Here is a 12,805-nt window from a genome sequence, read left to right on the forward strand (position 1 = left end):
GAAAAAGGATTCACACAACAAAAATCAAATTGCTAACACTATTTTTCAAATGTTAGAGGGTGGTATGAATAGAAAAAGATGACATTGATAGATTTATAGACAGAAGATGAAAGAACAAAGGATTTAGCACAGAAAATAAAGACATAAACAATGCAACCCCATCGTGTAGCGTATTTACACGTTAATAAGACGAGGTTTTTTCCCAAATTCGTCAAACGAAAAATACGGCATCATTTTAAATTTGCATGTTAAACTATTGCTGCTGTGGTCGTTTTTACTTTGTTTAATAGGTTAATATCGGATTCTTCTTACATTTACAGATGTAGCTTTGGCTACTGAGGTTTCACAAAATTGATTTTGAACAATTCCGAAGGGTAGGGCATATCAAACAATACTTATGTTCAAATTAACTCGAGATATCCCGATACGTCGATGAGTTCGATACGGTATCTACCTTTCTCGAATTTGACTCGTGGCACTAGTGCAAGGGATACGCGAGAAACTATGAACTAGCCATTACAACAATTTAATATTTTGTGAAACACAGGAGGTAATAACATTAAATTCTATCAAGTTACAAACTTTTCTTGCATTTGAACAGGTCTGCAATACAAGTTCCCATACTAGTGTACCGCTACATACATTTACGCTGCTTTTTAAGTAAAGGTATTATTCAAAGGCGAAAAACCTGTCATTCAAAAATCATTAATTTATTTTGAAGCCAGGTCAGTATTTTAATAGGTCATATGCTCTACCAAGTGGGTTGCAAATGAGAAATTCGGCCGCTATAGGCGTGCTAGAATTCCGGAGAAAACCGTTACCATCTTGTAATCAGCATTAGAACAAGATGATGACATTCAGATAAAACGAGAAGAAAAATTGATGCACAATGAAATTTCTAACAGACGTAATAAATCATGAAACTTCCTGGCAGATTAAAACTGTGTGCCCGACCGAGACTCGAACTCGGGACCTTTGCCTTTCGCGGGCAAGTGCTCTACCATCTGAGCTACCGAAGGACGACTCACGGCCGGTACTCACAGCTTTACTTCTGTCAGTATCCGTCTCCTACCTTCCAAACTTTACAGAAGCTCTTCTGCGAACCTTGCAGAACTAGCACTCCTGAAAGAAAGGATATAGCGGAGACATGGCTTAGCCACAGCCTGGGGGATGTTTCCAGAATGAGATTTTCACCCTGCAGCGGAGTGTGCGCTGATATGAATCTTCCTGCAAGATTACAACTGTGTGCCCGACCGAGACTCGAACTCGGGACCTTTGCCTTTCGCGGGCAAGTGCTCTACCATCTGAGCTACCGAAGCACGACTCACGCCCCGTACTCACAGCTTTACTTCTGCCAGTATCCGTCTCCTACCTTCCAAACTTTACAGAAGCTCTTCTGCGAACCTTGCAGAACTAGCACTCCTGAAAGAAACGATATAGCGGAGACATGGCTTAGCCACAGCCTGGGGGATGTTTCCAGAATGAGATTTTCACCCTGCAGCGGAGTGTGCGCTGATATGAATCTTCCTGCAAGATTACAACTGTGTGCCCGACCGAGACTCGAACTCGGGACCTTTGCCTTTCGCGGGCAAGTGCTCTACCATCTGAGCTACCGAAGCACGACTCACGCCCCGTACTCACAGCTTTACTTCTGCCAGTATCCGTCTCCTACCTTCCAAACTTTACAGAAGCTCTTCTGCGAACCTTGCAGAACTAGCACTCCTGAAAGAAACGATATAGCGGAGACATGGCTTAGCCACAGCCTGGGGGATGTTTCCAGAATGAGATTTTCACTCTGCAGCGGAGTGTGCGCTGATATGAAACTTCCTGGAAGATTAAAACTGTGTGCCCGACCGAGACTCGAACTCGGGACCTTTGCCTTTCGCGGGCAAGTGCTCTACCATCTGAGCTACCGTAGCACGACTCACGCGCGGTACTCACAGCTTTACTTCTGCCAGTATCTCGTCTCCTACCTTCCAAACTTTAGAGAAGCTGTTCTGCGAACCTTGCAGAAATAGAACTCCTGAAAGAAAGGATATAGCGGAGACATGGCTTAGCCACAGCCTGTGGGATGTTTCCAGAATGTAATTCTGTAATAAATCACATTACACGAACCGCAAATGTTGTTGCGAGGATAAATTACCACAGAACGACCCGTTATGGACATCGTACGAACAAACGTAGCTATAATCCGTTCATCATTAGAATAAACCTGCTGTAAATAAACACAAACGCGATGATTGGTCAGAAGCCGTAGCACACGTACACTGATGCTGTTATGTTCTTGGAAGGATGTCCTACATATGTATTTGATATATTATTACTAAGTTACGTTACATGAAACTTAAGATACCCAAATGTGTTAACAGCCATCAACGTTTTTCTTAATCACGCTTTAGCTACGTAGTTTTTATTTCAAGAATCGTATACAGTCACAGCCACTGCAATTCTGCAGCGTTGTGCTCTGATTATCGCGCTGTTAATGAGCAGTATGAAAATCGGTAAGGATGCATTCTGTACCATAGCGAAACACGCGTGTGGAATACGGTTTAAAAGTGCCGAAAAATAGACAACTCTTATTGTTTTTCATAAATTTACGTAGATAATCGGCTTTGAAGTTTTCACAGCGTCTGTATATAATACAGTTTGATTTATCAATTCAGCCAGCACAGTACCAGTATCTTTTTTCGTCGTTCAGTTTGAAATACCTACATCTCGTTATTACAAAGCTAATCATCGTTACAAAAGTTGCTTAAATTAAGAAAACATAACATTTTAATTTTTAAGGGTAAAAATGAGAAACCAAATCCTCTTTATTTATGTCCATTGTTTTATACCACAGAGGTAGATAAGCATCGTAGAAACATGAAAAACAATCATATCATTTTCACAGCACCGAGCACATAATAAAAATGCTGCATTTTTACTTTTGTTACTAAACCTATACAATATGAACCCAACAGAACTGATTCGGAGCCAAGTTTCGGGATTTTGCCCGAGAAGAAACAAGACTGTAAAGCTGCAGAGATGAAGAGGCTAGCACAGGACAGACTAGCATGGAGCACTGCATCCAATGAGTCTCCAGACTGAGGACAACAAAAATAATAATAATAATGATTGTGTATTCACAAAAGTTTACATAGAATTTAAAAAAGGTCCATTTTATTAACAATGTGTTAAGCAATTTCCACATTATATTCCCATCAAGTGTGTGTCAGCAGTACATAATGAAGAATGAAGAGAAGAAGCTACTTGTCAGAGGAGGAGTGAGAAATAACAATTTAAGATTTGCAGATGGCATGGAAGGAGGAAAACAGAAACAGAAAGGGCTACCTAAAGTGCAGGTAGTTGACAGTGTGTCAGGAATGCAATAAAATACATGAAAATACAAGATTCCCAGCTACTCTATCTCCAATTTGCGCCGTTCAGATGGCTGTGTTCTGGTGTGAACCTCATCTTCCTCCACAGCTGCATTCTCAGACACCTTTAACATTTTATACAATACTCGATTAAACTGAGGGTGATTAAGTACCCAGGTTCCTCTCAACAGTGTGATGACCAATCTGAGCCTCATCCCAGCCATCTTTGGTCCATTCCTGCTTCAAAGCTTCCAAATCAAATGGATACAACACAAATAATTCATTATTTATATATTTATTCCCTTATTTCACATATCAAGATTAGGAGTTTCAAAGCATATCTTACATATAATCAGATACCTCTAGAGAATCAACATTAAAATATGTATAGTGTAAGGGTGATATACAGCAGAAATAAAGATATTAAACGTTTGCAGATGGCGTCGAATACAAAAGTGTTGATGAATCGCCTAGTGAAAATTAGTTTTGCAACGTCGGTAAAGTGTGTATTATGTAGCCAAATAGTTGAAAACGGAATAAGGATATCTTCCATTTTTCAAAAATGGTATCACACAGGGTGCTTTGGTGTTACAAATTTTCTTAACTCGTTTTGTGAGTGTGGAGTACGTACATGCTGTGATGTGGCGGTTGCTGTCAATCTGCAGTAGAAATGTACGCCGCTGAAATGAGTTAAAGTGTGTCGACTTCTCTTCAACATGATATGTAGACGTGTGAGCAGTATTTACATGTACTTAAAAAGCCATGAAAAGTGTAACACATATTTCAAACACGATTATTCACGAAATCAGTCATGAGTTTGAGAATATAATCGATTCAATGTGCTTGACGAAGAAATATGTACAGAAATGAGTGTAAACAATGTAAACAAATATGTGCAGAAAGACAAAACAACAGGCCTAAAATCGCAAAGTACTAAAATCACAGTGAATACACATACAGACAGTCATGGACATGGCCTAGCGAGGATTTTACATATTGAACATGGAATAAATGCTACCTCTTCTTGTAAAACCAGATTCACCAATGGCTGAAGTAACAAGAAACATAAAAGATGCAAAAACGCCTAATTCCAATCGATGTTCTGTAATAATTAGTGTGCCAATGACGTATATAAAAATGAATTAATTAAAGCCACAAATAACTTGAAAGAAACCCTGACTTTCAACAGGAATGCATCAGTAGTTGTCGTTGGAATTCCACACACACGACCTGATAGAAAGTTCTTGCGTGAATGTAGAAATTGCTAAGGCAAACAGACAGTTAAAAAATATGTAAAACATTCCTCAACATTACTTATTTGTTGATTTCTTACAGAGAGAAGACTTTACTGAACATGGTTTGCGTTTGCATGCAAGTGGAAAGTCACTCCTTGGACATAAAATTGTACAATTGCTAGATAAAAAAAGAATAAAGAGATCGTTGTTATAGTGGGTACTCCAACATGAGCAGCAGTACCCAGTACAGTAACAGCACAAACAGCAGAATCCCAACCAACACTACAACCAGCTTCATCTACAGTACCACCAAAAGTGTCAGCAATGAGTAATCAAGGAACCACCACAACCGTCTTAGTAAAAACAGCAGAAGCCAAACCAACACCACAACCAGCTTCAGTAACCACTTCACCAGAACCAACAACAGCAGCAGCAACAATTTATGGGCTACCAATTAGTCCAGTAACAGCAGAAGCCCAACAAACATCACAATCAGCTTCATCTGCAGCACCACCAATAGTATCAACAATGAGTGCTCGAGGAACTATTACAACAGTCTTAGCAACAATACCAGAAGCCCAACCAACAGCACAACCAGCTTCAATAACCACTTCATCAGAGCCAACAGCGGCAATAATTTCTTGGCTACCAATTAGAAGAAGTGTGAGGCAGCCAAATCACCTCAAGGATTTTTTAGTGTCTAAGAGCTCCAAGAAAGCAGCGTTGAGATAAGTAATAATTTATCTAATGTTGCGTCTCATAATCAGTTTTCAGTCCTATATCAAAATGTACAAGGTTTATGTAATACGTTTTAAACAAATATCTGTTGTATGTGTCAGTGGAAACTGGTTACAAAACTCTCAAAAATGTACAGCAGCCCTTCCCAAATTTAAATTCATAAGACGTTTTTGCGGAGAAAAATACAGATGTGGAGGTGTATGTATTTATGTTAGAGACAATCGTAATTCTAAAGAAGTAAAGTTAAGCAATGTAAAGTGTATAGAAAAAAATTTGAATTCTGTGTCTGTGAACTGACTGACTGTGGTTTGGTAATTACCTGCACATGTAGGTCACCTTCTGGGAATATTCCTTTGTTTTTAAAAAATCTTGACGATCTAATGAATGAATTGAGACTTAGGTCAAAGTCAGCCGTTGTACTTGGTGATTTCAACATCAGTTTTAGAGCTAATGATAATGCACACAAAGATCAATTGCTAAATCTCTTCACCTCATATAATTTAGAAGCCACAGCAACTGATACCACCAGGTATGGAGACGGGTGTGAGACAATTGATCTGGTGTTTATTAACAAAGAGACCTGTAGTTATAAGGCTGAAGTAGCAGATACTGGTTTCTCTGACCACATGGCAATCCAGATCTTACTAAAAAATATAGTTAGGAAAAAAACATAGCAGTGGAAACTACATAGAAACAAGATACATTAATGAAAGTAGCTCTTGGAATTTTCATAGCATATTGCATAGTGTTGAATGAGACAGAAACCCAAACAAAGCTGTAGACTCTAAATATGAGTCATTTTTCTCTGATTATAAATACTCCTTCAATGTCACTTTCCCCCTTAGAAAAGTAAAAAACTCTCTCAAATCTAATTCATGGTTAACTGTGGGAATTAAGAAATCTGCAGACAGTCTTAGAAATCTGGGTTGGCATTCACAGCATAATGCATCATTAAAGCCATATCTTAGATGCTACAGAAAAGTCTAAGAAAATGTAGCAAACAAACTGAACAATGATTTAATTGTAATTGTTCATGCTTTCCGCACAATCTGTTGACATCTTGGATATTCGGGAATCCAGCAGGATATTCGCGTCGTTCTGGCACTATATTTCAACAGTGTGCCTCGCTGTCATCTACAGGTGCTACCTGAGACTGGTACTTGGCTCTTTTTTTTAGCACTTACTTAGCCTTACTAGAGTGTGCCTTGCTCTTTTTCGGACGAGGGTGTTCATGGGACACCATCTGGTTATTTTATTTTATTCGTTTGCATATGTACTAATGGGAATGTGGGGGGGGGGGGGTACTTATACCTCCCATATCGGAATTTATTTGCAGGAAGTTCGGGGTGCAGCTCCAGTATTCACCTCACGGCCTGAGGAAAACCTGCAAAAACCCAGCCAGAGATGCTGGTGTTGCCACCTTTGGTTGTTGTTTGTTGTTTCATCTTGTTTCTTCTCGTTCATTGCACCCTCTGCCAGTCAGTATCGGTTGTAGCGCCGGTAGTTGGAATAGCATCCTTGTCTTCGCCGTCGTTTCTCCTCTTCTTCCTGGAGGCGAGCATCTCCTTCTTGTCTCTCCCTTTCCGCACGGCACTCCAGGCAGCTGCGTTGATCCCTACATCGCTCTGCAGGATTTTTGCACGCTTCTTCCACCGCCTCGAGGTTAACTATATATCTGCTATCTGTAATAATTTCTCTCGTCATCACTTCTTTGTCGATCAGCGTGGCGCGGTTTGTTTGCACAGCTTGGTCGCCTGCAGCAAACGGTTGTGATTTCGTTTGCGTCGCCGCTGCTGCCGTTCGCGGCCTGCTCTCGAATGCCTCCCGTAGCAAACGGTTCAAATGGCTCTGAGCACTATGTGACTTAACATCTATGGTCATCATTCCCCTAGAACCTAGAACTACTTAAACCTAACATCACACAACACTCAGTCATCACGAGGCAGAGAAAATCCGTGACCCCGCCGGAAATCCAACCCGGGCGCGGGAAGTGAGAACGCTACCGCACGACCACAAGCTGCGGACCCTCCCGTAGCATGAGGCAGGCAGCTTCCATCTCCGCATGCAGCGCGATCTTGAAGCGCGTTTCCGCTTCTTTCAGCGCGGTTTCGATCTATGCGTGCGGTTCTTCTCTGCTGCTGTCCTCTCGTGAGCCACATTCTTCCACTGTGGCGTCTTCGACTTCTCGGCGGTCTGGCGCCTTCCGATGTCGCCTGGTGCTGTTAGTAGTTGCCTACATTTAAGTATAAATGTATTCATGTTGTTGTGGTTTGCCAGTAGTCACAAGAGATACGATTATATAGAAATCGTTTAAATGTCTGAGGGAAACTTAAATATGGAGAAGAAACAAAGTTTGCTGATTTAATTACAAAAATAGATGTTAAGTCTGCTGGTCTAGAGACAGAGTTAACTAATACTATCAAAACCCATAGAATAAAAGCCCTAGGTACTAAGGTCTACCAAACTCTAAAAACATACACCCAACAGCCAAAACATTATGGGGTTGGAGGGGAGGGGGTTGTTTGGGGGAAGGGAGCAAACTGCGAGGTCATCAGCCTCATTGGATTAGGGAAGGATGGGGAAGGAAGTCGGCCGTGCCCTTTCAAAGGCACTATTCCGTCATTTGCCTGGAGCGAGTTAGGGAAATCACGGAAAACCTAAATCAGGAGGCGCAGCTGCGCGAGTTTGCGGGCACCGCCGAAATTCAGGCACTTAGCAGCCACGCTGCGAGGCTTGGTGCAGTTCCGTGTGTCGTGTGCTTCAGCGCACTTCAGACACACTAAAGTGCCCCTGCACAATTTTGCAATGTGCCCCATCCTTTGGCACTCAAAGCATTGCTGTTCAGTGCGCTGTTTCTTCTTGGGGCGCCGTCTGTTTCCGTGGTCCTTGCCGATCACTTCAGCCAGGAATTCAAGCGCGGCCACAATCTTGCTTCCCTTCCTGCGTCCGGCCATGTCGGTTGCGTCAGCGTGTGGAGGTGCTTGCGCGCCGGCTTCTGCTACCTCGTGTGCAACGTGCCTGCGCGCTCAGTCCGCCAGCCCAGTGCTGGGCGCTCTATAATCGGTTCTCGCCGCGTCGTGTGTTCCGCCTGTGGTCCGCTCCCGTCAGATGCGGCTACATTGTCCCTCTCTGGTCGCCGGTGTTTCCACCGCCTTCCACGCCTGGCCTGGCCGTCTTTTGAAGTCGAGTTCATGATCTGGGGTGTGTCAAATCTGGTCTCTAATGTTCGACACCTTGTCTCACAGCTGTTCTCTCAGTCTCCACTTCTATTTCTTGTAGAATCCCAGAGTGTCCTGCATTGAGTTTTCACAAGCTCAAGCGCTGGATTCCCAGCAGCGCTGATTTGGCATCCCGAGTCACGGTTGATTAGATTACCTGTGGCCTTAATCTGAATGGCTTCTTTAATGACACTGTCCCAAAATCTTGAGGTCTATGTCACAATCTTGGTGTCATTGTAATCAATTGAATGACCAAGTACCAGACAATGCTCTGCTATGGCTGATTTGGTTGCCTGTCTGACTCTGGTGTGTCTCTGGTGTTCATTACACCTGATGTCCACAGTTCTGGTGGTCTGGCCAATGTACAACATCCCACACTGGCATGGTATGTTGTAAATACCTGGCTTGTGTAGCCCCAGGTCATCTTTTACATTCCTCAGCATAGTCCCAATTTTGGTGGGTGGGCAAAATGTGCTCTTGATGTCATATTTCTGGAGAATCCTGCTGATTTTGGCAGAGATAGGTCCAGTGTATGGCAGGTATGCCATTTCTTTGCCTCTTCTGGTTCTTCTTCTGGATCCTTTGGCTGATTGGCAGGTTGAAATGCCTTCTGTATATCTATAGAGGAGTACCCATTCCTGCTGAACACTGATCGTAAGTGTTCTATTTCTGCGGCCAGACTATCGGGATCTGACAGAGTTTGTGCTCTGTGGACCAGTGTTTTGAGCCAGCCATTATTCTTTGGCGGATGATGGCAACTGCTGGCTTGTAGGTACAAGTCAGTGTGCGTAGCCCCGTCTGGCGGACGCGGACCACAGATGGAATACACTACGCGGCGCGGACCGATTATGGAGCGCCCAGCACGAAGCAGAAGTGGAAATCATAGTAACAATTATACGACATCTCAGATCGGGTCTGACACACCTCAGATGACGACCACAACCTTTGAGGATGGCCAAAACGGGCGCGGACGGCAGTCGGAACATCCGCGACTGGAGGGGTCCATTGAAGCCGAGTCTGGCGGGCGCGGACCACAGACGGAACGCTCGACTCGGCGCGGAACGATTAGGGAACACCCAGCTCTTCTCACGCATAAATACTGGACTCGATCGACCCAAGGACCAGTCTCAGGTAGTATCTGAAGAAGACAGCGAAGCACGCTGTTGAAATATCGTGCGAGAACGACGCGGATATATGGCTGGATTCCCGAATATCAAAGATGTCAATGCTTTAATTATCAGAAAAGGCGGCATTAAAACCAGATCAGTTTGGAATATCATAAGCCACATCATTGGTAAAGTCAAAGTGACAAACAATAATCTTACCAAAAAAAGGGAGGAAAAGTTGTTGAAGGCCCTCTATGCATTGCCAATATGTTCAATGACTACTACATTAACACTGCTCAAAATCTTATCAAGAATCTGGGGAACTCAAAAGGTAGTAAATCAAAAGTTCCCACAAGTGAAAAGATAATGTTTTTGTACCCAGTTAAGCATTCAGAAGTAAGAAATGCAGTTTATAAGCCGAAAAATGAAATGTCCTGTGGATATACTGTAATATACTCATAAAACTTAAATAAAACTGCAATTTTGAAACAGTACTATGTGGCTACTACACTTACATACATAGTAATCTAAGATATGGTATTATATTTTGGGGGAATACAGGTTTCAGAAAAAGTTCTTTGTAGCTCCAAAAGCAAGCTGTTCGTATTCTGAAGCTTATTGTCTACAGAGATCCATGTAGGGTATTCTTTAAGACATTGACAATTTTGACCTTCCCTAGTTTATTCATCTATGAATAAATATGTTTCCTGAAGTCTAATCAAGAATTCCCTTCTCTAAACAGTGAAGTACACAATTATCAAACCAGAAACAGGCATGATTTTCATAGAAACATACATTTAAAAGACCTGTAGCAAAATAGCGTGATGTATCTACCCAAAACAATGTTCAATACCTTACCAAAGGAAAAAAAAAACTTACATATATTTAAAAAAGAATTAAAGTGGCTACTATTAGGTCAAAGTTTCTATAATGTTGATGAATCTCTTTGCTATCTAAACAATATGTGCTCATCTTTTGATTTTTCTGTATAAACCTTATTTTTTCAACTTTCATGTAAATAGAAGACAAAATACATAAAGTGTAATTAAGTAAATGTTAAAGTGTAATTAAGAAAGTGTTATTTCCCTTAATTGTTAAAAATATAAATCATGTTCACTCTCTCTCTGTCTTTCTGTATGACAATTCCTATACCATGTATGTGATAAAATGGATGATAATAAATTGATCTGAAATGAATTGAATTCAAAGAATATGAAAAGGAAGCAATGGTTGATAAGAGAGTGAGACATTGTTGTAGTATGTTATTCAATCGCTACATTGAGCGTTTAGTAAAGACAAACCAAAGAAAAACTTGGAGTAGGCATTAAAGTTCAGGGAGAAGGAATAAAAACTTTGGTGTTTAACAATGACATTGTAATTATGTCAGACAAAGGAAAGGACTTGCAAGAGCAGCTGTCTTGAAAGGATGATATAAGATGAACATCAACAAAAGCAAAATAAAGAGAATGGAATCAAGTGATGCTGAGGGAATTACATCAGGAAATGAAACTCTTCAAGTAGTATATGAATTTTGCTATTTGAGAAACAAAATAACTGATGATGGCTGTAGCAGAAACGAATTAAAATGTAGACTGGCAGTGGCAAGGAAAGTGTTTCTTAGGAAGAAAAAATGTTAACATAGAATACAGACTTAAGTGATAGGAAGTCTTTTCTGTGGATTGTAGTCATGTTTGGGATTGAAACATAGATGATAAACAGTTAAGAGAAGAAGAGAACAAGAGCTTTTGAAATGTTGTGCTGTAGATGAATACTTAAGATCAGGTGTGTAGCTCACATGACTAATGACGAGGTGAGGAGGTACTCAATGGGACTGGGGAGGGCAAAATAAAAATTATGTCGTACAACTTAAATACGTAGAAGAAGGGATCGCTTGGTAGTACACATTCTGAAATATAAAGGGATCACCAATTTAGTACTGGAGTGAAGTGTGGAGGGTGAAAACCATAGAGGAGACCAAGAGATGAATACAGATTCAGAAGGATACAAATTGTAGTAGCTATTCGGATATGAAGAGGATTGCACAAGATACAGTAGCATGGAGAGCTGCATCAAACCAGTCTTAAGACTGAAGACCACAACAACGAATACTTATTCAGAATTCAACAATGTCTGTCTTATTAACATTGTGTTAAGCAATTTCCACATCATATTCCTGTCGAATGTGTGTGAGCAGTACAGAAGGAACAATGAAAAGAAGAAACTGACTTCTCAGAGGAGGAGTGAGAAATAACGGCTTAAGATCTACAGATGGAATGAAAGGAAGAAAACAGAAATAGAAAGGAATATGAAAAGTGCAGCTAGTTCACAGAATGTCAGGAATACTGGTTTCCTGTCGGACAGAAGAAAGGTAGCTGCAATATGTGGAGAAGTAGGCTATGCCAACGATAGAGGATGATGCTTTTGAGGAGGATTCTGTCTTTAACAAACACAGATTCTCTCTTTTATCAGCCATTCATGTTTTGGCGAAGTTTCACACCATCAATGTGACCATTGTACTGTGTGTAGAATAATAGCTAAAAACAAACATAACAAGATATACTTTGCTGGGTTATGGTTATTTTACTATATTTAGGCATTTAACAAAATATATATCTAACTGTGCATACTGTAGCTGTCTAACTCTAGTGCAGCTCACATTTCTGATACAGTTCGACATCAGCTGCTAATCAGTACCTCTCTATATGGGGGTGGGGGATCTACATTACTTACATTCAAGGAATATACTAGGCCTAAAATGAAAATACTGGTGTTCCAGTTACTTTGCAATTTGTCACTATTCTATTATCTTACTAAAATTATTTGTATATTAGCAAAATCAGCAATGCTTTGCAATTGCTAAATATGTATGGGAATTTCCTTCTCCTCCCTCTCTCTGTCTGTCTTCTCCTCACACTCTCTTGATTCATCTCCTCCTGTCCCTGTCTCTCACCTCTCTCAGTCCATCTCCTCCACCCCTTCTCTATGTGCATGTCTCCCCCCTCTCTATGCCCATATTCTTCTCTCCATGTCACTCTCCTCTTCCCTTCTCTGTCTGACCTTGAGCCTAATTTATTGCTACTGAAAAATTGTATTCTATAATACTGATCTCATTATAAGCCGATATGGCATATTCACAAATTTTCTCTTGT

The 12,805-nt window shown here is 41.1% G+C and overlaps 1 protein-coding gene across 1 annotated transcript; it reads left to right on the plus strand.

Moving 5' to 3' along the window:
- The first annotated feature begins 4,370 nt into the window (after positions 1-4,370).
- On the plus strand, positions 4,371-5,326 carry LOC126298199 (cytadherence high molecular weight protein 3-like). The gene is made up of 3 exons (XM_049989506.1): positions 4,371-4,486; positions 4,549-4,613; positions 4,830-5,326. Exons 1-3 carry the CDS (start codon positions 4,371-4,373, stop codon positions 5,324-5,326), a joined length of 678 nt encoding a protein of 225 aa, XP_049845463.1.
- Positions 5,327-12,805: the final 7,479 nt, after the last annotated feature.

This window comes from Schistocerca gregaria, chromosome X (genome assembly GCF_023897955.1).
Source record: "Schistocerca gregaria isolate iqSchGreg1 chromosome X, iqSchGreg1.2, whole genome shotgun sequence".
Classification (NCBI taxonomy): domain Eukaryota; kingdom Metazoa; phylum Arthropoda; class Insecta; order Orthoptera; family Acrididae; genus Schistocerca; species Schistocerca gregaria.

What these genes read in the sequence shown, in the direction of transcription:
- LOC126298199 (XM_049989506.1), top strand. Translation starts at nt 4,371, where the DNA reads ATGCTACCTCTTCTTGTAAAACCAGATTCACCAATGGCTGAAGTAACA. An exon ending in ATAATTAGTGTGCCAATGAC is followed by an intron (nt 4,487 to 4,548) that starts GTATATAAAAAT and finishes GACTTTCAACAG; the next exon opens with GAATGCATCAGTAGTTGTCG. An exon ending in TAGAAAGTTCTTGCGTGAAT is followed by an intron (nt 4,614 to 4,829) that starts GTAGAAATTGCT and finishes CAACATGAGCAG; the next exon opens with CAGTACCCAGTACAGTAACA.